Raw genomic sequence first — 26,379 nt, 5'->3', positions numbered from 1 at the left:
ATCATCGACGTTACGTAAGGAAGATATGTCATATCTTTACTGTGAAGACTTGTACAGTACTTCGTGTGCATCATAAAACTGACATTTTACAGGGTACCCCATTCTATCTTGCTCAAAGAGCAAAGAGACAATTTGCATAATTTCTTATATTTAAAAGAAATAATAACATGTGTTTAATATTCGTAAAGTTTTCCAATGTATTGTGATTATTACAGGTTTGTATCAGAAATCTACTAGTTTTTATGGTTCTAAATGTAATAGTGTAATTTTTATTAACATTGAAAGTTATGTACCCCATTCTGCCCCAGGTTCCCCTATAAATCCAGATATAGCAAACATTTTTGCATACATAACTTGCACAAATTACAAAGGATAAAAAGTATCATAAATGAATGATAAAAAATAACACCGAGAACTTGGCTATCACCTAAGTAAACTTGAAACAAATTGTTAAATAATAATTAAATTTGCACTACAAAAATAAATAAATAAAATAAGTAGCTTTACTTCTTGTGTTACATTCCTAATAAAACAACACAACATAGCCTTTCACATTTATATTTCCAATAGGTTTAAGTTGAAATGTTCATACATTCTGAGATGGATGTACATACCCTATAGTGTTGGCATGCCCATTTTAATATTTTATTTTTCATTGCCATTTATTTCAGCTTTTTGTAATTATTCAAACATTTTATGCCATTTCTCTGTTTACCAATATAATTACTCTGTATTTTTTTTGCTTAGAAATTAGAAATGAAATAATTAGAGCATGCATTAAAATAAGATTTACCACTAATTGCAGTCACAATTCATCATGGTATCACATACTTCTTTTTACTCTCTGACATGTACCATTGATAGAAATTCACATTTATCTTACTTGTGTTAGTCCATTTCATGTTTACTACAATTATATTTGATGTATATTCTTTCAACAGGTCTTCCGACTGTAAATCTTTGAAAGGATCAGAATATAGAAAAGTTCACTTAAATGTGTTACAGAAAATTAAGGAACTGTGCAAAGTAGTAAACCAGAGCATGCTACTGTTAAATTTACATGATACTAGAATGTGTGATCAACTCTTGGAACCAGAGTCAAGTGAAGACATTTGGAAGCATAATGACCCTTTAACTCTACATTCAACTTTTACAAGAATGAAATCTTTTGATGGTAAGAATCTTTCCATAGCTGAAAGTTTTAAAGTTTTCTTCAAAGTTATGTCTATGTGTACATTTAAGTGTGGTGACAACTGAGTTGGCTTACAACAAAAATATTAATATACACGTATCTCAGTGACATCACATGAAATCTTAAGCTGCTGCAAATGTGTGAAAATAAAATTCTCGGAGCTAAGAAAGCATGGAACTATACAGGTTTACTGGACCAATTCTTATTTATTGTATGTATTCATTGCATACATCTTCTTCCATTAGCATCACAACCCTTTGTGGGTTTTAGCTTTTTCGGACAAATCGTTCCAATCTTTCCTCTTCTTTGCCATTTCTTTCCAATTTCTAACTTTGAGAATCCTTAAATCTTCGCATACATCTTCAATCCATCTCATCCTAGGTCTTCCAATTGGTTGCCTTCCCATAGGTTTCCATTCTAGTATACGTTTTATAGTTCTCATGTTATCCATTCTTTGTAAGTGGTCTAACCATTTAATTCTTTGACTTTTAATATATCGTATAATGTCTGCACCATTGATCAATTTTTCTAATTCCACATTATTTCTTATTCTCCATATATCATGTCCTATCTGTACCGGGCCAAAGATTTTCCTTAATATTTGTCTCTCAAATATACTTAGTTTGTTTCTATCTTTCTGTGTTAGGGTCCAGGTTTCAGCAACATATGTAACCACTGGTCTTATCATAGTAAGATATATTTTCATTTTTGCATTTCGTTTCAGAAGTTTCGATTTTAACAGGGATACATTTGCATAATAGGCCTTATTACCTTTCTTTATTCTTTCATCTATTTCAGATTCTATTTTATTGTTTTCATTAAGTGTAGATCCAAGGTATGTAAAATTACTAACACATTCAAAGGAGTAATTATTTATTAATATTGATCTATTATTATTCATGTTTGTTCTATTAATATTCATGTATTTAGTTTTCTTTTCATTGATTTGTAGTCCTACTCTTGCAGCTTCCTCTACTAGACTTATAAACATTTCTGAAAGAGCTTTCCTAGTTCTTTCTACAATAGCTACATCATCAGCATATGCTGTGACTTGTTTTAGTCTAGTACTGATGTCTCCTCTCACATCTAATTTTTTAATCACCGAGTCCAAAACTAAATTAAATAATGTTGCTGAAAGAGGATCTCCTTGGCAGACTCCTGTCATGACATCGAAAAATTCCGATCTTGCATTTTCAATTTTAACTGAGGCTCTAGTGTTTTGAATTGTCATTCGGATTAATCTTACTAATTTATTTGGTATTCCAATTTCTTGTAACCTTTGTAATGTTGTTGGTCTATATATTGAATCGAAGGCTTGTTTGAAATCAATAAACAAAACATGCAAATCTATATCATATTCATAGCATTTCTCAAAAATCAAACGCATCATCAGGATGTTATCTGTAGTACTTCTGTTGTTCCTAAATCCACTTTGATACTCTCCTATAATGTCTTCAGCATAATCAGTCAGTCTGATATTAATTATTGCTGCAAGTATTTTATATAGGTTGTTTAATAGTGATATGCCTCTATAATTTTCACAGACTGTTTTATCTCCTTTTTTAAGTATAGGGCACACTAGTGCTATGTTCCAATCATTTGGCATTTGTTCTCAATTCCATATATTAATTATAAGTTTATGTATTCTACGATACATTTCTTTTCCAGCTGCTTGTATAAGTTCACTGTTCATATTGTCAATTCCTGGTGTTTTCATCTTTCTAAAGTTTTTAATTACTGTCTCCACTTCTTCGTATGTTGGTGCATCAACTAATATGTTTTCATTATCCTGCTGATTCATCGTATTCCAGTAGGGCACTTCTAAATCCTATTTGTGTTGAACTCCCTGGAAATGTTCTTTCCATCTATTCATTATTTCTGCTTGTTCAGTTAGGATTTGACCGTCTTTGGATTTTAAGTTTCTAGTTCCTGGTTTATACTGTTGTGTTATGACTTTCTGGGTTCGATAGAGTTTTCTATATTCTTTTTTGGTGTTTAGTTCTTGTAACATTTCTATTTGTGTTTTTACTACTTGGCGTTTCTTTTCTCTACACCTTTTTTTTAGCATGCTTTTTCATATTTTCATATTTTTCTCTATTTGATCTTGTAGTTCTATTAAGACATCTATTTCTAGCTTCATTTTTTGCTTTAACCACCTTTTTACATTCTTCATCATACCAATCTTCATTTTTTTCATATGCTTTGGTTCCGAAAACCTGATTAGCAGTACTTTCTATGTTGTTTCTTAAATTATCCCACTCCACTTCTACATCATCTTCTTCTTCTGTTTCTTCAAGTTTCGTTTGTATTTCTTGTCTGTAAGTGTTTTGTATAAAAGGTTTCTTCAATTTTTCTATATTCCATTTCTTAGTTTTCTTGTATATTCCTTCATTAACCATGCTAATTCTTTGTCTTATTTTAGTTCTGACAAGGTAATGATCCGTATCACAACTAGGTCCTCTATATGTTTTGACATCAATTATTAATGTAGCTCTCCTCTTATTGATCAATACATGATCAATTTGATTACATCGTTGTTCACTGGGTATTTTCCAAGTCCCTTTGTGAATTTTTTATGCTTAAACCTAGTGCTACTGATATCAAGGTTTTGTAATTGTGCTAGTTGTATCAGCCTTTCTCCATTGTCACTTGTTTCTTTGTGTAGGGAAAATCTGCCTGATACTCCACTGCTGCTGGATTCATTACCTATTCTCGCATTAAAATCCCCCAGTAGAATTAGTGTATCATGTTTTGGTACTCTATCACATACATCTGACAGTTCACTATAGAAATGTTCAATATCTTCTTTGTTTGTGTCTTCAGTTGGTGCATATATACATATAAAGGTCATATTGTTGAATTTTCCTTTTATTCTTAATTTACATATTCGGTCATTTATTGGTTCGAATCCAAGTATACATTTCCTCACATTTCCAGTAACTAAAAAACCTGTGCCATTTCTTCCTTTAATTGTTGGATGCCCACTATACATAAGAGAGAATTCTTTCTTTTTAATCCATCCATCCCCATTCCATCTTATCTCTTGTAATGCTGTTATTTGCATGTTATATTTTATTAATTCATCTGCAATTTCATTCATTTTGCCTGGTTGAAGCATGGTACAGACATTCCAGGTTGCCACATTAATATCCACATTCCTTAGCCTTTTACATTGCGTGGGTCGTCTCTTATAGATCCGTCCGGCTTTGCTTGTCTGAGAGTTCGTAGCGAGAGGTTGTTTTACGGGGTAAGGGTGTTGGCCTTACGCCCAACCCCCAACCTGGAGGACCAGGGATTTGTATTCGAGGTTCCTACCCCTAGGAAGACTGGCTTCACCACGCCTAAGGGCTCTTCCTACCCCTTGGTTTTCTGTCAGGGTTTTCCTTCCCTTAGCCTTTAGAGATCCCTCTCTTACCTGCAAGGCAGCAGGGGCAGTGCTTATTTAATGGCGGCACTTACTCGCCATGTCTCAGTGTCGTCGCTGGATTTTTGTGGTTTTTAAATGAGAGTTATCCTGCTAGAAATAACTCTCTCCACATCCTGTTGACACTGACGCTCCTTGTCCGCAACTGCTTATTTGTCGCAGCTAGCCTACATATCTGTAGGCCGTTCCCCTATCCGCAACCTGGGGATGCACTCGGCAGCGTAGAGCTCTGCTCCTGGTAATGTTGCCCAGTACCGAGCATTGCATACATCATCTAGATTAATTAGATATAATAGAAATACAACATCAATGCAGACGTGCAAGTAAATTAAAACAAAAGCAGAAGCCCAACAACTTCAAATTTTCTGGCAATTTTGATGTTTTCATTCTCCATCCTAAGGGTGTGATGGAGAATGATCAGTGGCATACATAAACTAGTCTGTAAGTTATTTAAATAATGTACTTAAATTCTGACTTAGAAGCTTATTTTAATAATATACGTGGGTTGGAAATTTAATGGTGGCAACTATATATTCTCAAATGATACAAAAGAGATATAGATACCTCTGTGAAACTTTTACAGCCCTTCGATGTAGTCACCAGCATTGTGTTCAACCATTGCCAGCGATGTGGAAGTCATAGTATTTCTGTAGCAGTGCCTGTACTGTTGATGGTCTGAATGGAGCAGTCTATTGCCTGAAGAATCTCTGGATCAGTTCGGAAGCTTCATCTTAAGGATCATATCAAAGTCGCAGGGACTGGTAGAGCATCTGCCAGCCCTATTGAGCTAACAAATCATCCACAGGTTGCGCTACATGCACCGGAGCATTGTCCTGCAAAATGATTGGGAGGATTCAGCAGAAAGTGTCCCTCTTCTTTCACAACATAGGTCGCAGGTTATGTTCCAAAAATGACAGTAATACTTCACATTGATGGTCTGTCCTGAAGGTACTGCTAGAATCACCAGAACTTTCACATTAGTGAGGTTCTGACCACACAACTTTAGACCGCCAACTCCAATGATACTCTAATCCTTTCATCACTGAGCATTCACCTAGTGTTGAAATTAAGATTCCATTTACTGGGAGGTAGTTTAGGTACCAATTTAACATGTGGTATAAGTGAGATGCACCGGTTCCATTTCATGGTGTATATACAGCAGTGTTGCCACTATTAAATTTCCAACCCATGTAAAATGAGCAATTACCCTTATATTGAAGCTAAATGTATAAAAATAAGTTTAAAATGTTGGTTTACCACCAGTAAACCAGTGGTAACATGGAGAATACACCACTTAGTTAGATGAATTGCTGATATACAACTGTAAAACACATTTTATAGTTCAGATAATTTACTTGCATCCAAGGACTACCATGTGTGTACAAATAACAGTACGTGGTAATATAGGACATGTCAATACATTACAATACGATACTGCATTAACATATCTTACACATTTTAACGCAAAATATATTACTAAAATTTGTAAAAATTGGGCATTACTCACATAAAAACACAAAAAAGATCATAACATGAGAAGATATAAAACTGGAATTGTAGCTTTCCTGGCAACGTGATTTGAACAAGTGTTCTCGGGTTACCAGCCAGGTTAAATTGGAGTTGGCTTCCAACCATTAGAGGGCATGCATTGCTCTCATCTTCAGAGAATGTAGAAATGGAGACCAGTGTAGGTTAATATACATGACTATAATGTGGTGGAGTTTGGATTCTGTCTTCCTATTGGCTCCCTCTGGATCCTGGTGTTCTCATTGGCTGGTGTCTTGTTTCTACAGAGTAGTGGGTTCCAGGCATGACTGAGCTGTAGTCCCATGTCCATGTTGAGATTGGTGCTTTCCCATGATATGGCTATGGCTTCCTTTACCCGTCGATCCCAGTAACCGGCATATTCGGCTATTATTTTGGTGTCGGCAAATACAATTCTGTGACCCTCGGTGATGCTTTGTTCCACAAGTCCTGACTTTTTGGGTTGGAATAATCGGATATTACGTTGATGTTCATTCCGCCACTGCTCAATGGTGCATCCTGTTTGGCCTATGTATGGTGTCCCACACTCACAGGTATACTTCTGGAATACGGAGTTCCAGGTCATCTTTGACTGAAAGGAGTAGGGCCTGGTTTTCAGTGGTGGCCTGTGAATGGTCTTCACCCCATGCCTGGCTAGAATTCTGCTTAACTTCCCAGGTGTGTGTCCTATGAATGGTAAAATTGTTATAGTAGGGCGTTACTGTCCTGTGTTGCTACTGGTAGAGGGCTGTGTGGTGCAGTATCAGTCCTGGTAAGGGCCTCCTCATGTCCGGCTTCTCTTGGCTGTGAAGAATCGGCCCTTCTAAGGGCCACACTGTTATCCGTGCTTGGTCTCTGCTGACGTGAAACTGCCTTCTTGATTGCCCTGTTGATATCTCTGATGTGGTATCCATTCTGCTGTAGACTGGTTCTGAGGTGAGTCAGATCTGATTGTAGATTCTCCTGGTCAGAAATGGTTACTGCCCTGTGGGCTAGAGTGTTCAGAACGGCGAGGCATTGTGCTTTGTGATGGAAGCTATTGACATTTAGGTACAGGTCAGTGGGTGGGTTTTCTGTACACACTATATCTGAGGGTGCCATCTGATTTGTGGCGGATTAGGATGTCCAAGAATGGAAGGTATCCATCTTCTTCTATCTCCATGGTGAACTGGATATTTGAATGCCATTTGTTAAGGAAGTCTAAGAAACTATGTAATGCCAGTCATCCATGTGGCCAAATGATGAAAGTGTCATCCACATATCTGTAGAAACAGGAAGGTTGGTTGGGAGCGTCTTTCAATGCTTTGTGTTCAAAAAGTTCCATGTAGAAGTTCGCGATCGTCGGTGAGAGTGGTGAACCCATAGCCACTCCATCAGTTTGTTCGTAATATTTCCCGTTGTAGAGGATATATGTGGAAGTTAGCGTGTGGTGGAAGAGTTTAACTATGGCTGGTGGAAAGTGGCTTCCTAGAAGTTCCAATGTGTCTTTCACTAGGACTCTGGTGAACAGGGAAACTACATCAAAGCTGACTAGAATGTCGGATGGGGAGACCTTGAGTTTCTTCAGTTCCTGGATGAATTCAGTGGAGTTCTTGACATGACGTTCACATTGTCTGACTAGAGGTTGAAGCAGAGATGTGAGGTATTTGGCGATTCTGTAGGTTGGACTGGCTATAGTACTAACAATGGGTTTGAGGGAGACACGCTCTTTGTGGATTTTTGGTTACCCATACAGTCTGCGAGGCTGGCTGCCATGCACTGTCAGGTGCTTGCGAATCTCTTCAGTTAAGCCAGTGGAGCAGAGAACCAATCGCCTCCTCAAGAAATCGGGCTTAACTGAAGAGATTTGCAATGAATACTATTCTTTGATTATAAAAAGAATACAATTTGTCCAATGTAAAAATTATATATTTTTTAAGCACCTCGCCACCATATGCTTTTCAATGTTCTCCCTGGTTAAGTTCTCCCAGTCGTCCGTGTGTGGACACTTGTACACTCACGGACACATCTTGGTTGTAACAATCCCATTAACTTTCAGTGTGGTTGTTACAACCCAGAAGTGTCACGGTGATCCTTCTCTCTACACTGCAGGAAGTTATTGGTGCAAACTTCATAAATGCAACTGCTCGTGATTCCCAAGGCACATTTGCTTCTCCCTGAGGCTGTAATGTTCTGCTTTATTGCATGACTAAAGGGCCAGAGGGAACCGTGGACGTTAATTTCAACAAGTTGCAGAAAGTACAAAATCTTTGGGTTGAAGTACATGCACCGAAGTTACGGCACACTTCATGGTTCTAGGAACCTCTTTGATAAATCTGCTTGAGATTTGCCAATGATACTGATTCACGGACAATTATGTTAAAAAAGTTATCCTTGGAACCCTGTTTCCAAAATTGTAATAATAAGCGATACTCAAGATTGCAGTTCAAATACCTAGAGAGAAAAATCCTTAAGGTTGCAATCATGCACTTAAATTAACACGCACAACATATATCAACCATCTACAAATCATACTTTCACTTCCATTGTGTACCAGAAATATGCAATGTGCGATTAAGAATCCTTTTTGTAACTTTAGGTAACAAGAAAACTGGAATTAAAAAAAAAAATGTTTTGTCTCGAATTTTAATTTTCTAACAAACTATTTATTTGCTCATAAACTTCCAACAACAACAATATCAATTATTCCCAACAATTATTCTTACAAGTATGCGGCATTCCTTTTCATTTTCTTTACATTCACGTATCTGCATAAAATTAAGTTTTCAAATTCAAGTCGGGTCAGACTGAGACCCCCACAAATGCTTAACACGTAACTGCATTCTCCCAAATACAACAAAAGGATACAATCAAGCACTACAAGATATACTGTCTCATGCATTAATTTGAATAAATCCATTGCAAACTAACTAGGTCGTTATTGTAACGGCCAGATTATTTTACTTTTTGTCCAACGACAATTTTATCATTCAAGTTTCATGTGGTTTGCCCCTTTTGATTTAGTACAAAACTACCGTGAAAATCACACACTTTCCGGTACACCAAAGTACTTGTTAGAATTTGTGCACTTGTCACGTACCTGTATATTTTGCTGTTCTTCACCATGTTGCCATGTCTACTCTTTGACGTAATCTCCCTGCCTGAAGTAACACGTGATGATCTCAGCAATCCTCCCTTTTTACTGGAACCACAGCTATGTTGAATAAGGTAGAAGGTGTAAGAAGGAACCCCTCAGAAACTTCTGTCTCCTCTGACCATGGGTGGACTTCAGAGTGACATTTGGCAACAATGTTTCGGGTACTTCTAATTGTCTTCACGCACCAATAAAGGCATCGTCAAAACTTCCATGGAGTACTTCATCTTGTCCATCGACATACAACATTCTTGATACTCGCGCGTCTCAAAACGATGACGACGTACTTTTCTCCCTTTTGTCATGTACGCAGAATTGCAAACATTTCCATTTAACCTCCTTCTGTTGCAGCTTGAAATGCTACGCACACATAAGTACTTCACAGCAACGAATCCTCTATAATCATGTGTATACCATTTTAACTTGCGTGCTTCCATTCTCCTTTTAACAAAATGTGGCACTACGTACAATAGCAAGCACCCTCCAAATATTCCAGTTCGTAAGATAAAGTGCCTGGATTGGCACGTACATCTCCAAAAATCAAAAGAGAACCTTCTTTCTTGTTTCACAATCACACGTACTTCCATTGTAGTTCTGTTTGTTTCTCATCATGGTAGTGCGATCTTGTTGAGAATCCAGGCGCTTCATCGATTATGCTCGTCAGGCATCTACACACGTTCGCGTGCCATTTGCTTCTCATCTCTCCACCGAAGTTTAGGTGTGTCAGCTGTGCACCAAAGTTCTCTCTTGACTGTCTGTGCACCAAGCACTTGCCAGCTGAGAAGCATGGCCAGAGCCATGCTGCCATCTAGCGTACAGCCGTCACAACATTTATCACCCAAAAAAGAAGCATCGAAGTGGCAAAAAAAAAAAAAAAAAAAAAAAAAACGGGCAGAGCAACTGGATTGTTAATAAAATCGCGATAAATTTAATTTGATATAGATTACATTACGATTTCTGTCACAAATCTCCCCCGAGTAGCTAACAATGAAAGGCAACATAATTTCGAAGCAATACAAGTTCCTCTGAGCATTATTTGAAATATAACCTTGTTAGGCGAATAAAATAATACCCTTAATGCTAAACAAAGAGAAAGAATACACCATATTCCAACTAATACTCAAACCCAAATAATAAATTGTGAATAGTAAGTAGATTATATACATATACATGTTGAATATAGGGGACATTACTTTTGTACTATACCACGTAATAAATAAGATAAGATATGCGTAATCAGTTATACATATTAAGAATTGAATAATTTTGAATATGACAAATTAGTATTAAAGAATGAAAATTGATTATGAAATATTTATCTTCTCATGAAATTTTCAATGAAGTAAAGTGAATGGTAAGATGAGGGTGCATTTAATGGTAAAATGTATGAACTATGCCATATATAATTTGGCGATGATGATTCTAAATATAATTCACGCCAATTTTTTTTAAATATATAAATACACAATTGCCAAGACCTCTAATTCCGTGGACGTATACGACTTTTCGTAGGATTTCAGTAACTAACTGACATAACCTAAAGGTTGTATCTCACCCTCATTAATCTGATAACAATATCCGGCAACTCCAATTAAGGAGGCGTCCGTTTGTACAAAGAAATCTTTATTGAAATCAGGATAGTTTAAAGTGACTTCCTGAACTACTAATTCTTTTAACCGTTCAAAAGCTCGCTCAGCCTCTATGGTCCACTGCCATTTCGTTTTATGTTTCAAAAGGTCATACAAAGGGTGCGCAATCATGGCATAATTATGAATATACTTACTCAACCAGTTGAAACATCCTAAGATCTTTTGCAACTGCTTAATATTATAAGGCACAGGTAAATTTACTATGCTTTGCATGTAGGAGGGGTCTTTCTGATAACTGTGTGTGGTAATTATGTGACCAAGGAACTTCAACTCCTGAACACAAAATTTACACTTTTCGAGTTTCAAAGTAAAACCAGCTTCCTTCAATCTCGAAAGCACTAATCTGACGTGTTCTATATGCGAATCTAAATCCTTTGATTTTATAATTATGTCATCTACATAGACAACAGTGAACTCGTGAAATATACCAAGAACTCGGTTCATCACATCCACGAAAACAGCAGTGCCATTGATTGAACCAAAAACTACACGTTTAAACTGGTATTGTACACCGTCAAAAGAGAAAGCTGTGTACTTTCAGCTATTCGGGTGCAAAGGCACCTGCCAGTAGGCATTCCCTAAGTCTAAGGACGTCATGTATTTATAATCCTGAAAGGATGTCAACAAATCATTAATTTTCAAAGGAGAGATCTGCTTCAATTTTACGTGCTTATTGATTTTCTTCAAATCTACGCAAAGGCAAATCCCGCCATTTGGCTTTGGTACCACCAACAAAGGAGAATGGTATTCTGAATTAGATCACTCTATCACGTCCCATTGCAACATTAAATCAATTTGTTCCTTCACTTTCTCACGGTAAGCGTAGGGTATAGGGTAATTTTTCTTGACTATGGGACTATCAGTATTTAGCTCCATTTCATGTATATACTCTTTGCATAATCCGGGTTTATCAGAAAATATATCCTCGTACTCTTTGAGCATGTCAATAATTCGAGACTTTTGTTCTGTCGATAACTCAACCAATTCCTCAAACTTTATTTCAAAGAGGGACCCATTATTTACCCCAACGTCCTTACACTCAGACACCTGCACATTTTTGACAGGTCTATGTTCCTTGGAGTCCCCCACTTCCTCCAATGGAGTGAATTTTAAAAAGACTCGGCCATTTTGGGTCTGATAGAACAACGCTTCAGAATCAAAATTCAATTCACCCTGAACATTATATATTACATCCAATCCCAAAATGACAGGAACGCTCCATTTTTTCACTACAAGAAACTGTACATAAATGTCATAACCTCCCAAATTTACCATTACTTTAGCTATTCCTTCAACTGACTTAGTTTTTGTATTAGAATAATCCGACAATTTAATATTTGATGCCGGAATCAACCTTGGTCTAGAAATGAGTGAGGAGAGACCTTTCCATACATCTAGTGACATCAGACTCGTTTCTGCGCCAGAGTCACATAAGGCAGTTAATTTCTGATCTAAAATTGTAATTTGGATTAAAGCCGATGGGCGGTTATTATTATTTTGTATATTGATAGGTATTAACTGTTTATCCAATTCATCTAAATCCCCATCTCCCAAATCATCTCCCATATTTACAAATAGTATGGCAGGTCGTGTTACTTCACTCTCCCCCCCCCCTCCCCCCCGCCCTTTGTGGAGAGTGTACTGGTCGTTTCCCGTCCACCCAGTACCTCTTTCAATCTTGTTGAAATTTGGAGAAGAATGGACCTCACCTACCACTCGACAAGTTTCCCTATTTGAAGTGTGACCTACCGGTTCACCCAACACTCCCAAGGATCTCAAAAAGTTTAGCATGACCGACATCCCCTCCCTGTTCCATTGAACTTTGTCCATTCTACCACGAGACGGATGCCCAATGAATTCTTCAAATAACTCAAGCTTAATGCGATCCCAGTCATCAAAAAACAATGGAGAAATATTAAATACTTTGACATTATTACCATTATGTAATGACATAATGAAGTCATTGACTTCCTCCCAATTCCGCCACGCAGGGGAACCATTTGAAGACATCAGTTTTGGAATTGGTGGTAATGTTAACAGATTTATATCCTTTGTCCTGTTGGACAGTTCTTTGACTGTTTCCATCAACCCTCTTTTTATATCTTCCACTGAGCGATATCTAAGTAAATCATTAGATCCAATCATAACGAGAACAGAATCTGCAAGTCTTTGACATGACCTTAGCCTTTCGTTCAGCTGATCAATTGTTTGCCCACTCACCGATAGACCAATGTGCCTATTGCCATCTGAATCAAATGAAACTGGGTAACCTGCAAAATTTTGAGCAACCCTCACAAACATACTGTCACCTACGAGCTGTCTGCCTTCCAAGATGGGGATATTTCTACCCATATTTTGATTACCTGCCTGCGGTGTATAACCATTGAAGCGACTATTAGGAGGATTTATCTTGACCCCACTCACATCACCTCCCGCGATGTGAGTTCCGACTCGTTTCCCGAAACAGACTCTCTAGCTGAGAACGACATAGCCTGAACCTGTCTCTTACTACGCGGACTGACCTGAGGCTTCTTTACATTCTCAGACGAAGATGTATTAGCATCTTTCAGATTCGTTCTACCTGTGGTATCCTTCGCTTGAGATACCACAGAGACTCTACCCAAAGTTTCACGGCCATTTTTGCTCTTTTGAGTGTAACCCTGTTATTTCTTTGTCTCCAGATCTCTCAATGACTCATAGCTTTCAATCGCATGAAGTGCTTCTGAAAAAGTGGAAACATCCTGCATGACGAAGTGTTCCTTTAGTTTCTAAGGCAACAAAGTACCTAACTGGGCTACTAGATGAGACTCTTCCAAGTTTGGTTGTATGGATTTCAACAGTTTGAAATTTTTCGAGAAAAATTGGAGAACGCTTTCCTCTCCAGACTTATTATAAGGCGAATTAAGTATTCTAGTAAGGCAAGAGCTGCGACATCTGGAATTCTCGTAATGTGAAAGAAACCCCTGTTTGAATTCCCCATAAGAACAAATTTTATCCTTTTTCTCCCCGTACCATACTTTTGCGCTGTCAACCAACAACTTAGGTACATAGTTGAGGTACTGGTTCTCATGAACCCCATACAAATCTAAGAGTTCCTCAGTTTTCTCCAAGAACTGAGACGGTGTCACATCAGAGATTATCCCATTAAATTTCGGAAATTTTAATAAGTCTTGCGGCTTAATGTGTACACCGTTTTGACGCAACACTGGATGAGTTCCCTACCCTCAGCCGGTACACTGTCCTGTCGCTCTTGACTAGTTTCCCCTTTAGAGACCATATTTCCCTCGTTCAACTTCAATTTTTTGTGTCATGTTTTTAAGTAACTTTTCTTGTTTCTTTTAATGTCAGAGTCTTTGTAGATGTCTTCCTTACACGACGTTCCAGAACTCGCGTAACCGTTCTTAACCTTTACATAACTCCCAACACCAATACGTGAAACGCTTTCTAAATCTGAGTCATCTGTAGCAGTGGCCGTATTAGCAAACTTCCTATTAAAGCCTCTAGTTTCCACTCCCATCAAATTGTTACCCAAAGAGTAACTTGATTCCTTATTTACGCTCTCTGCACACTTGTTATCCCACCGGGTAACAACTTCATTCAATTTACTCATCGTTCCTTCTATTGACCTCAAAGTAGATATTACGACAAGTGGAAGTGCAACCTCTTTTGACAAGTCTTCCGCATTATCAGATCTTTGGTCTTTCCCAACTACAAAATCAACCAAATTCTTCTCCCTTTTTACACAGCTATCCACTATTGGAATCCCATTACCAATTCTTGCGTCATTGTCGTGATCGGTAAGAGTAGTTAAACCTTTGTTTCCCTCATATACACATTTTTTGGGTGACCTCCTGCCTCAATGCTTTGATTTCCAGGGCATTGTCTAATTTCAGCTGCTCAATGCTTTCACTAACACCCTGTACTTCCCCTTCCAACTTGCTTAGCAAGGAGTCATATTTCTTTTCCACCCCCTCTGCTCTGGTAATGCACTCAATACGGTATTGAGCCACGCATCTTTTAATTTCTTCATTCCCCTGTCTGACTCCAAGGATACTTTTATCGGTTTCATCCTTGAACTGACACAATTTGGTCTCCAAGTTGATAACCATATCCTTAGTTGAAGAGAGCTCATTTTTTAGAGTTTCATTACTCTCCTTGAGTTCCCCCTTAAGTTCCCTGGTGGTAGTCATGAGTTTATCACCAAGTTCCCCTTTGAGAGCTTCATTACTCTCCTTGAGTTTCCCTTTGAGAGCTTCATTACTCTCTCTGAGTTCCCCTTTGAGAGCTTCATTACTCTCTGAGTTCCCCTTTGAGAGCTTCATTACTCTCTCTGAGTTCCCCTTTGAGAGCTTCATTACTCTCTTTGAGTTCCCCTTTGAGAGCTTCATTACTCTCTTTGAGTTCCCCTTTGAGAGCTTCATTACTCTCTCTGAGTTCCCCTTTGAGAGTTTCATTACTCTCTTTAATGAACGCAAACAGGGTATCGAGCGTCACTGGCTCATGTTCCGTACCCATAATGAAAGATTTGCCCAATCTACTACAAAAAATTCTACCAAAGATTTTTTTTTTATTATTATTATTATCCGCACGAACAATTCAACAATGCCTAAGTCTCATAATCTTTCTATGACGAGACTAGGCTTACGAGGTTTCCCCGTTCCTATATGTCCACATGTACTCGCTCTACAATGTTCCCAACCCTAAACTCTCACTCAAAATTTTCGAACCCCTGTACTTTGGACACACCCATCAAGCAACGCACGGTCACGCAGCATTGCAATTGCTCTCGCGAACTTATACCATTAAAGCTTCAAATTAAAAAAAAAATAACGTCCAACATTAAAAAAAAATATTGACCAACCGGTAAGAATGATCAGCCCTGTGAATGAATTTTAGATCACCCCTTGCCTTTACATTTAATTCAAATTCCCGCAAGCTCTAGAAAAAAAAACAACAACTAATCTTTACTGATAAATGAAATTCAAATACTTAAAGAAGACCAAATATTTGACTTAACCGGGGGGGGGGGGGGGGGTGCTAGCTTACAGTACGCCCCAACCCAGAACAGCAGTCTCGAACATGAGTTTCCCTTGCTGAAAAGGAAGTTCAGATTATTGCACATGAAATTAGTTTAACCATGTCACTAATTACACCAGAGATCTAGGTAACAAACGAAATCGCAATACTGTGGTGGTTTATGAGATATGAATTTATTCAGATAAAGCGAAAGTAAAAAACTTACATATACCACAAATGACACATCGTTTCACTTCTGAACTCAATGATAAATTGACACAAAATTAATGAGCAGAAAATTTACTTCTTGTTATTCACTCTTCATTACCATTAGCAAACACAATCACAAATTCAAGAATATTTTTCAAACAAGTTCCCTCCCCCTTTTACTTTCAGATATAACCTTTCTACGCTATTAATTTAAATACCAATTGGGCCCAGAAATCAAATTTCAATATTTAGATATACTTATCTAACCACCACACTGAATGATTTTACAGCATAAAGTAATATACCACACATAGTGATTTCACATTACTGCAATATCTTATGAAACAATTATAATGACTCGTTTCCATACATCAGCATGACCCGGGTGAAAGAAACAAAGAAATCTATTATTATCTTGCATGCATGCCACTGATTAAAAATACTCTTTACTGGTATAATTTCTGTGTCACGTGACTCACATAAAACTGTACTTAATACATGTTATTTTTTTATATGTGATATATGTGCTACCTTTTCCTTGAACACGCACACTTTACATCACGTTGTGTGATCGCAGCATGTAAGAATCGGTACAACGTCAATTCTTACAACATGGCGTTGCGTCCACTTTTTTCTAGCACTAATATGAGAAATTAGAACTCAAACTTTAATCACACGATTCGTCGCGCGTTTAGCTAGCTACGAACGGACATCATACACAGTAGTACTACTGAAATTTGTACGTGAAGTCTCTCGAGAGCACAAGTAATATTAAACTTTGTACTTACGTACGTGTAGTGAGGGTCAGTTCAAGGTCATTACTCACAAGCGTAAATTTCATCACCCCACACTCCGACGAAGTATCTCCAAAGATAATGTCAACTGAATCCATTCGCTGACATTTCATGTCCTAATATGGAGAAGTGATGTACTCTCACTCTTCCAAGTGCAATCCATCCAAGCCTTTTTCTTGCACCGTTCCTCCGCTGAAAAAACAGCTGCTTGCTCCTCAAGGGCCACGGTGGCTCAGTCGGTAACGCGTCTGACTAGCATGCTAAAGGTCCCGGGTTCGATCCCCGGCCGGTTCAAATCCGGGAACTTTTCTAATGGTGAAAGCGGCCCCGGCGCCCACCCAGCGTCGAATAACATGGGTACCTGGGGGAAACCCTGGGGGGTAAAGGCGGTCAGGGGCATGATGCTGATCACATCACCCCCACCCATGACCGGATCAAGAAAGTGTGGGGCGTTACCCCACACCCCCTATACGCCTTCATGGCGTGGTGCTATGCACAGGGGCGCACTTTACCTTTACCTTTGCTCCTCACCTTCCGACTGCACGACCATGTGCTTCCCGCTAAAAACTGCCACTTCCCGCCTTGTGCGTTCAAAAACTCGCTCCTTCCCAAAGCTCATGTTCCATCAATTTTGCAAATCACTACACACGCAAAAACACCAGTTATACATAAATTTGAGTGTGTCTAGGATCTTAAAACTAGGTTTGAATACCGTAACAGGATCTCCCCCTTTCATAGAAAAAATATTATAATGCAAATCAAATTCAATTTTCCTGAAGTGTTTATTAGTATAGCATGAATTCTCGAACTTACCCCGCACGGGAACGAAACTTGCCTTAGCCTCGAACCAGAGCGTATTTAGAGGCAATAGCACATCACTCAACATCTGTAACTGACACGAGAATATCAAAGATTGAGAATATTCCAAAATTAGACATTCAAATGACATTTAAATTATTATTTTGCAAGCAAATAGATAATTGAAATTTAGAAAACAACTCGGGTGACAAATATTCAGGATTTGACGAATTAGGGTGGAGATCGCTCCAAGCTGCATTCGTATGCCATCTATCGAGATTTTCCGCCACCAAATCAACATTTCATTCTTATCACGCTAGCATACATTGCTATATGTTATTTAATCGAATTTTGTTAACATACAAATAACATTGCCAAATATTAAGAGATTATGACTAATACGTCATAGTGAAGAAGACACAATGAACTGGAATGGGGGACTGAAGATAAACAAAGAATGGAAGAAGGTGTTAGAAAGAGTGGAAAGGACAAGAGAGAAAGAGGAGAGAAGAAGGAAGAAGAATGAAGGAAAAGAGCGTGAGATAAAGAGTCCAACCACATTCTAGATGGAAGAAAATATGTTTAGCCTTTTAGATGAAAGTACAGTTGACAAGGGAGAGCCAGCTGCTAGAATGTTCCAAACAACTTTCTAATAGTCTGCAGGGGAGTAATGTTTGTGTATATGTATCGTCCCGTTTTTGTACCTTGTTACATTTGTACTTGGTGCAGAGTCTGAAGAAGACCTTGCTAGAAGGTTGAAACGTTACGTTTAGTTTATGTTTTATAATAAAATAAATTTCTTCTTGGGTCAGCATTGTGTTTTTTTTTTTTTTTTGTTTTTTTTTTTCAGAATTTTCACTAGGCATGTTATGTTCTTTCCTTTATGTTCACGTTTGTTCAAAAATAATGTATATTTTATTATTATTTCTGTTTCTTGTAGATGGTGCAGAAGCAGAAGCACAGAGTACTTACCTTGAGGCAACAATGAAATTTATGCCTGGATCATTTTCCTGCAGTGTGGTTTGGGAAACACCATTTATCTTACATCCACGTCTAAAGACTGGGCCTGGAAAACAGGGATTATCAAGAGGAATATTGGCTCTTCGCAGCGTACTTAATCGTTTCTCAGTGAATAATAGAAAAAACATGTTTGTCTACAGAGACAACTCAGGAAATGTGTACTACCTTAGGTATTTACATTTTTGTTATGAATATAATACAATTATAACAATTTTTTTTTAGCAGTTTACAGAAATTTTAATTTTGAAAACAAGTAAATCTCTTAAAATTACTTGATGTAAAATATGTCAGTAATTTCATTTGTACTAAATTATAATTAACTGCTATATTTAAAATTATATATGCAACTAATAATAAGAATAATTTTGTTTATATATAACACTATTAAGCCTTGTTTCCATGTTTAATAAAACAACCAAAATGCTGACCAATGCAGAATTTAATGTAAAATAACACACTACAAATGTAACGTTTCCACCCTCTAACAGGGTCTTCTTCAGACAAAGATTCACACTAAATTCTTAGTATGAACCTTTGCGGGAAGTTAATTTTTTTAAAAAATTCTGAAAAGTTTTAGTGCGAATCTTTGTCTGAAGAAGACCTTGTTAGAGGGTGAAAATGTAATGTTCATAGTGTACATATACATATACAATAAATTCTACCTTGGCTAAGATTTTGAGTGTTCATGTAGGAATGTTTTATACAAAAGTAGTTACAACAGAAATATTTCACAACATCTTAAAAATATACTTTAATTTCGGCAACTAATACTTCCCAGATAATAGAAATATATATCTACATGCAATTCACAATCAACTTTACCTGATATTAATTATGTTAAATTTAACTGCTGTAATTTTGGCATCACTGGTCACGGAGACCTACTATAATGGCTGGGGATACGTCGGGCCAACTCCCTGATTATTCCAATACTGGTTGAAGATCTCCACGCTTAGAGGTGACAAAGGACAGCGTGGGAGGGAGACTGGCAGTCGGTAGGTACGCCTAGGCCCTTCATGGGCTTTTGCGTGACGGATTATTATTATTTTTGGCATCTGTCAGGGTGGCGACAGACCTGGAAACCCTGGAAAATCAGGGAATTTGAGAGGTCAAAAAAAGTCAGGGAATTTTGTCTTTATTGACTTTTTTTTTCATGGAATGAATGTGCCAGTCATTTGCTTTGAAAGATGTTGTTATGTAGTGCTGCATGGGAACAGGAAATCTTGTTGCTAAATCTCAGGCCCCTTTTATGCACAACACAACCGCAGCACCAGAACAGAAACCAGTGATGGAGGATGGGAGGGAGAGAGAGAAATTTACAGAGAGGCAGGAAAATTTGATAAGCCTCTAAATATCATATGGAAAATGCATTGAATTATCATTCTTCTTGTCTGTATGGAAGTAGTAAGGGGACAGAACAGTCAACAGAGAGAGGGAAGAGGGGGAGGGGCATTACTACTGTGGCACTGTCCGATAGTTGTTGGGCATCGTAACATGGCACTTTGTCGGACATTCTGAAGGAACATGGAAACAAAAAGGGTGCTATGCACAATGCTCGAAAAGTTTTCTTCAAAGCTAGGTGCCAGCTCTGAAGATCAGGTGCCAGGAAACCACCTATAGCAATAGTGCATACTACAGTATGTTTCAAAAGTCACGCAATCTAAACTTTGAAAATGTATATAATGAAAATCATAAGAGATATTTACACTGCGTTTTCTGCACTAAACTAATCCTGTAGGCTATCACTGGGTTCATAAATTTATGATAGCCTTTAACTAAATAAAAACAATTACATTATTTTAAAAAAAACATTGTTAATTTGCTGAAAACATCTGAGAACTGATTTTCAACAAAAAATACCAACTCTTAAACAATTTGTGTGATCATATGTTGGTGTTTGACTGGTTTTAAAACAGTTGCTTTGTGAGGTACAGCAGAAGCAGGGCATTTTTATTGGAAAACCTCTTGCACATGAGTGTAAGAATGAGTAGTAAAATACTCTTCAGCAATGCACACGCACTGCTCCAATGAATACGCCATGCTGAATCAATTAAAAAAACAGGCACTGTAGCAGCGAAATTGAGCGATTAGAATTCAATGTAACCAGGGGCAGTCTAGGATTCTCTCAGGAGTTCAATTTTGGCACAAAATCTTGATTTACGATTTTTCACGAAAATGTATAGCCAATACATGTTGCATGCGACTGTTGGCAATATTTCGACCTGCTAGTGTTGCCTTATACGGAGATGTGTCCCAAAAATGGCACTTTTCACTTACCCATAAAATCTCCAGTCAAAACTTCATCAAATGTTGCACATGACCAATATTGGTCATAAATGACAGACTGAAATGACATCGGTCATCAAATGTCTAATTCTGACTCTTCGATAATTTCTTACATATTTTTCTTACTCAGAAGTTCATTTCTGGAAGAAATTGAATATTGCTTTCCATCAGTTATTAATTTATATAATGTTCTGTACGGAGTGAACTGATAATTTTAGGCATTGAAAAACATCTCAATGGATAAGGCTTTATAATGCAGAAAACCCGGTGTAAATATCTCTTACGGTTTCCATGATATACATTTCCAAAGTTTGGGTTGTGTGACTTTTGAAACACACTGTATAAGATGCTGAGGATCACGGTATTCAAAACATCGCTAAATTATTTGAGAAAGCAGGAAATGGGTAGTTGGGGGACAAAGGGTAAGAAATTGTTACTGACTCTATGGAAAGCTAACAATGTTGATAAAAAAAAATAATTTGCTAACTTACGATGTACTGCAATTAGAACCATCGAAATTTCGTACATATTACAGCAAAAGATCACAGTTGCCAGGCTGGAATTTTTAGTCGCCCTGGCGACCGGGATTTTTTGAGCCCTGGCTATGCAACCCTTAAATTTTTTGAATGTCATGGTACAGCATTTGTCGGATGAACATTTAGGCTCCATTGATGCATACGATTTTTGTCGGATATCACTGTCTGACTAATGTTGAACTTCGACAAAATGATAACTACAACGTACGACAAATATCACATGCATGGCATTCTTATGGAATTGATTTTTTTTGGATGTCTTCGGACTGCAACATCTGACAAAAATTCCATGCATAAACAGAACCTTGTACATCCTCGTTTTTCTGGTGTGGTACAACATTTCATTGAACAAACATTTTGGCTCCTTATATGCATGCGATTTTTGTCGAACATAGCAGTTCGATACTTACAGAAATCTCTTCAGCTGAACAAAGAGATGATAGTGGGTACATGCAAGGTCAGGACTGTACAGGGAGTGGTCCAAGATCTCTCACTTGAAATGATGTAAAAAGGCCTGTTTGTACTCAGCTGTATGGGGTCGTGCACATTGGATTGGTCTTCATCGTCTGATCAAACTATCGCTCATGATGTCTGGTCTGTACACCTCACAATTGCTGGTGGCTCTATGCCGGATTCTGAGCATACAAGAATGTGATTACCACACATACCTTGCAGTCAGTGGGAGACTGTATGAGAGCTGCCATCTTTAACCTAGAACTGTCCTAAAACAGCTACGTTTTACTGCACCAGATTACAGCCACATGACACTTCTTCCTGCCTGCATATGCATGTTGCGCTCCGACCACCAGCGCTGCGTACAGGTGACATTGGAACTTTTTTCTGGATGCCCCTCACACATAAACTTTCGGAAGCTGTTATCAACAGCGTGTTCCTCTTTTAATATTTGATTAGCTAAATCAGGCACCTTTGCAATGCACTAGATTCCCCTTCCATAAATGGCTTCCATTTCATTTTTAATACATTTATACCCTTCATGATGGATGCGGTAAACGTGGTTTAAAATTACTTATGTGAAATTTTGACATTTCGTATTTCCATGTTGCATAATTTAATGGTTAAATCCTATTAATTTCAAAGACTCTCTGTCTTCATTCACTAAGGGTACAGTGTCTGGAACACCGTCTTGGCACCCCGTCCTCAAAAAGATCCCAGACCAGAAAATGAAAAGAATGAAAAGTGTGCATACTCGACCCCCCCCCCCCCCAGCCACGTGGGGAACAGAAACTGCACTGCACCAAACAGCATGGCCCAGCTCCCCAAACACCACTCAGCAGCACCACCTGACAACAGGATGCAGAAAGCACAGCAGACGATGCAAACCAGGATACACACACACCAGCACCGCCGAATGGGAGAAATTGCAACTACTACTGCCCGGGAACAAACAAAGCAGTGACACGGTACCATCTCCGCTTAGTGAATGAAGACAGAGAGTCTTTGAAATTAATAGAATTTAACCATTAAATTGTGCAACACAGATATACAAAATTTCAAAATTTCACGTAAGTAATATATACCCTTTTCACCAGTAATAATGGTATAACTGCAGGTTGGCAGTTTCACAGTACTTGACTTGGATATACTGTGACTGTTTGTACTGAACGAGAAATCTGATTGATAATGTAAGGAAATATGATGCTTTGTTGTTTATGATTCAATTGTTTCACTTGTGTACAAGGGTTAAGTTGTTTGCTTTACATAGAAAATAGAAGTAGGTTTTTGCATTGAAAAATGAGTGCACTCATGGTTCTTGCAAGCAGAGGGTTCCAAACGTCAGTGGAAATATCAACATATAATAACAAGAAAGGCGAAGGAGATTGAAAAATTACAAAATTCCTTTTTGTTGAAAAATTACAAAATTCCTTTTTGTATCATCACTTCACTCTAATCTCATTTAGTCGTAACTTTAAAAATAATCAAATATTGTATTGGAAAACTGGCTGCATATGAAAATATCCCGTAATTCCTCCCTATCCTGTGAATAGTAATAATTTTTCAAATTCACTATTTTGCAGTTTGAATGCAAATCCTAGAGAAATGAAGTCAATTTTGTGGAAGCTAATATAGGTACTTAATATACCTGGATCTGTATGACATTCTTATTTCCATTTGCAAAATTATTAATTTAGTTTATAATTGTCAGGGAAAGATCTAAATTTTTGTCCTGGAACACCTGGAAATGTCAGGGAATTTCATTTCTGCTTGTCTGTAGCCACCCTGATCTAAACAATGCCAAATGTTTCACTTGAGTTGCCAAGACTGTGTTAATTGAAGTTGGTACTACAACCACATTACTTTCAACGAGCCAAAACAAACCAGAAACGCCACTTTTAAATTTAGTTTTACCTTTTTTTAATAATTTTTGTCCAATCAAAAATAATTATAAATAACTGTTGGTTCCATTATTAGTACCTGCCCCCTCCCCCCAATAAAACTGAGCTACAGTTACTCAAAATATAATCAACTCTTGTAAAATCATTAAAAGTAACATGTTATTGTCCAAGACTGGAAGGGTGAGCATTCACTGTAGTTGTAGGTTTAACTATTGTTTGTAATATGCAAACAAGAGCATAACAATTGTTTCTCAGTAGTAATAAATTTAAGCATGTTTATGATAAACATTTAATATAAATATTCAATAATGACAATACTAAGATGGACCTAAAGAAAATTAGTAAAGGTGGACATAATGGTGAAGATATATTGATCTTCCTTAGGATAGGGACAGATGAAAGACCCATGTTGCTGCTGCATTGAACACAATTCACTTTTAATACCCACTATGACATTACATGGGATTCCAATAGGACTTGTTGGCTAATAGGTCAGGTTGGATAATGGAATTACATTATATTCCATTAAGATTAGAGCTATGTTAGATCCTGAAATGTTGTGATGTATCATACTGGCTGCTGGTATTCAAGTGACAGCCATCTGCCATCCATTACTCGCAGAGGTCAAAATTGTGTTTGTAAAAGTACGAAATTTACTTTTGCACCCCTCTAAAAAATGTACTTACATCTTTAAAGTGAGAATTCTGTGTAAACACTTCACTGGCATCGTGTGCCAGCTTGTTAAGACAAAACTTTCCACCTGCATCTGGACAACCATTCTGAAGGTAATTTTTACAGTATTCATATTCAAAGATATTTCTTAAAATTAACATGACACTTTTGTGTTCCTTTCTAGGCTGCATGAAAATGTAAGAACAAGTCAAATTAAATTAACTCCACCTGGACATGGACGATCTGACGGTGAAGACAACAGCCCTGGAACAGTATCTCGTAGTTCATCTATAGCATCATTAAATGCAAGAAAGCAGATCATAGATGATATATCACTTTCCAATGTATGTATACCTTCAATTTTCAATGCTTATTTTTGGTGTAGATCATTTTAATAATATTAGTTGTGACATTACCTATTCACACACGCAACATGCTAACCAAATTGAAGGCAGGAATGAAGCATTGAGGTTCTTCATGGAATGTTTGCCATTTTATGTTGGAGCAGTAAAAATACTGATTATTGCATTTGACAATTCTTATATTTGTCCAGCCTTAATTATACACACAAACAGTGTAATTATAATAATGGTCATAAAGAGTCATGGTTTTGGAATAAATGATAATGAAATCCTGAAATTAACTCCTAACTGAAGAAGAACTCTACATTTATCATGAGAGTTGGAGGAGAAGGGGGTAGAAGGTTCATGTGTACATGTGCAAGTTTTAAGTAAATCAGTAGCTGCATCAAACTCGTTAGTCACCATGATGATGGTTCAGATGAAGAATAAGTCTGTTATGCAGCTTTGATAAGTTGAGTCAATTACACTTGTGAGGCTTGAATACAGGCATCTGCTTAATGAAGAACTGCCAGGCAAAAATAACACTCGCTGGTGGGACAAATAGCTATGAGGAATGGGCAACCTACTGAATCAATAAAATGCATGTTTGCTTTTAGTGTCTGACAATGCTGATAAATCTGTGGAAAAAGTTTTGTTCATAGTCCAAGAAAATCAGCATAAAATGTTCACAAAAGACATGAGTCTCAAAAAACTGTTCATAAAGTGTTGACGAAATGCCTCCAGTCTGTTGGATGTGTTAGAACCACATGCTGTGCTACAACTGGTAGGAAATGGCATTTTACAGTTAGACTGTTCCCTTTCACATTCTACCACTGTCGTGGCATACACCATACTTAGGTATTTCCTACCCTGTCAGTTCCTCAGCAATGGAAGTGAATAACCGGGCTACCATGTTTTCCAGATTTTACCATTCTTAATTTTGCTCTGTGAGCCTATGTGGAGCAACAATTGTACTATTATAAGATCATAAATGTGGAACTCTTGAAACAACAGATCACTGAAACTGTTCCATGTTATACAATTAATAAAATTTTAAATTATTTAAAGCCTTAAAATTAAATATTTGCTAAAGGATGATGTGATAGGGTCATTCCATGTCAAATCAACCAATAAAAACATATTTTTGAACCTTTAGGTACAGCACCTTGAATAACGTAGTGTGGAAAACGACCCAAGAAACTGGTTCCTGAGACGGATGAGAACATAGATGGCAGTGCGATCAGTATCGGTGCTAATTTTCTTATGAAAGTAATGAGGCTTTGTTAGTTTTTTGAATATATTATGTCTATTTGTTTGCCTTGAAAGGTGGTACGTGAATTGATAGAAACAGTTATATTTGTGGAGTGATTTGCAGTCACGAAATGGCATTAATTTGGAAAGAAAAGTAAAATAAAATGAATAAATAAATA

General features: G+C 37.4%; 1 protein-coding gene across 1 annotated transcript in view; it reads left to right on the top strand.

The window, feature by feature from the left end:
- Window positions 1-944: 944 nt before the first annotated feature.
- LOC145984107 (KICSTOR complex protein SZT2-like) overlaps window positions 945-26,379 on the top strand; it is a 324,200-nt gene continuing 298,765 nt past the window's right edge. The window contains exons 1-3 of the mRNA XM_083117530.1: window positions 945-1,174; window positions 18,681-18,930; window positions 24,793-24,952. Of these exons, the coding sequence (XP_082973656.1) occupies window positions 1,042-1,174; window positions 18,681-18,930; window positions 24,793-24,952 (543 nt within the window). The 5' untranslated portion in view covers window positions 945-1,041. The remainder of the gene's footprint in view (window positions 1,175-18,680; window positions 18,931-24,792; window positions 24,953-26,379) is intronic.

The sequence above is a fragment of the Lepisma saccharinum genome, chromosome 2 (genome assembly GCF_977018435.1).
Source record: "Lepisma saccharinum chromosome 2, izLepSacc3.1, whole genome shotgun sequence".
Taxonomy (NCBI): Eukaryota; Metazoa; Arthropoda; class Insecta; order Zygentoma; family Lepismatidae; genus Lepisma; species Lepisma saccharinum.
The sequence above is the reverse complement of the archived record's forward strand: the minus strand, read 5'-3'. Positions and strand labels throughout refer to the sequence as shown.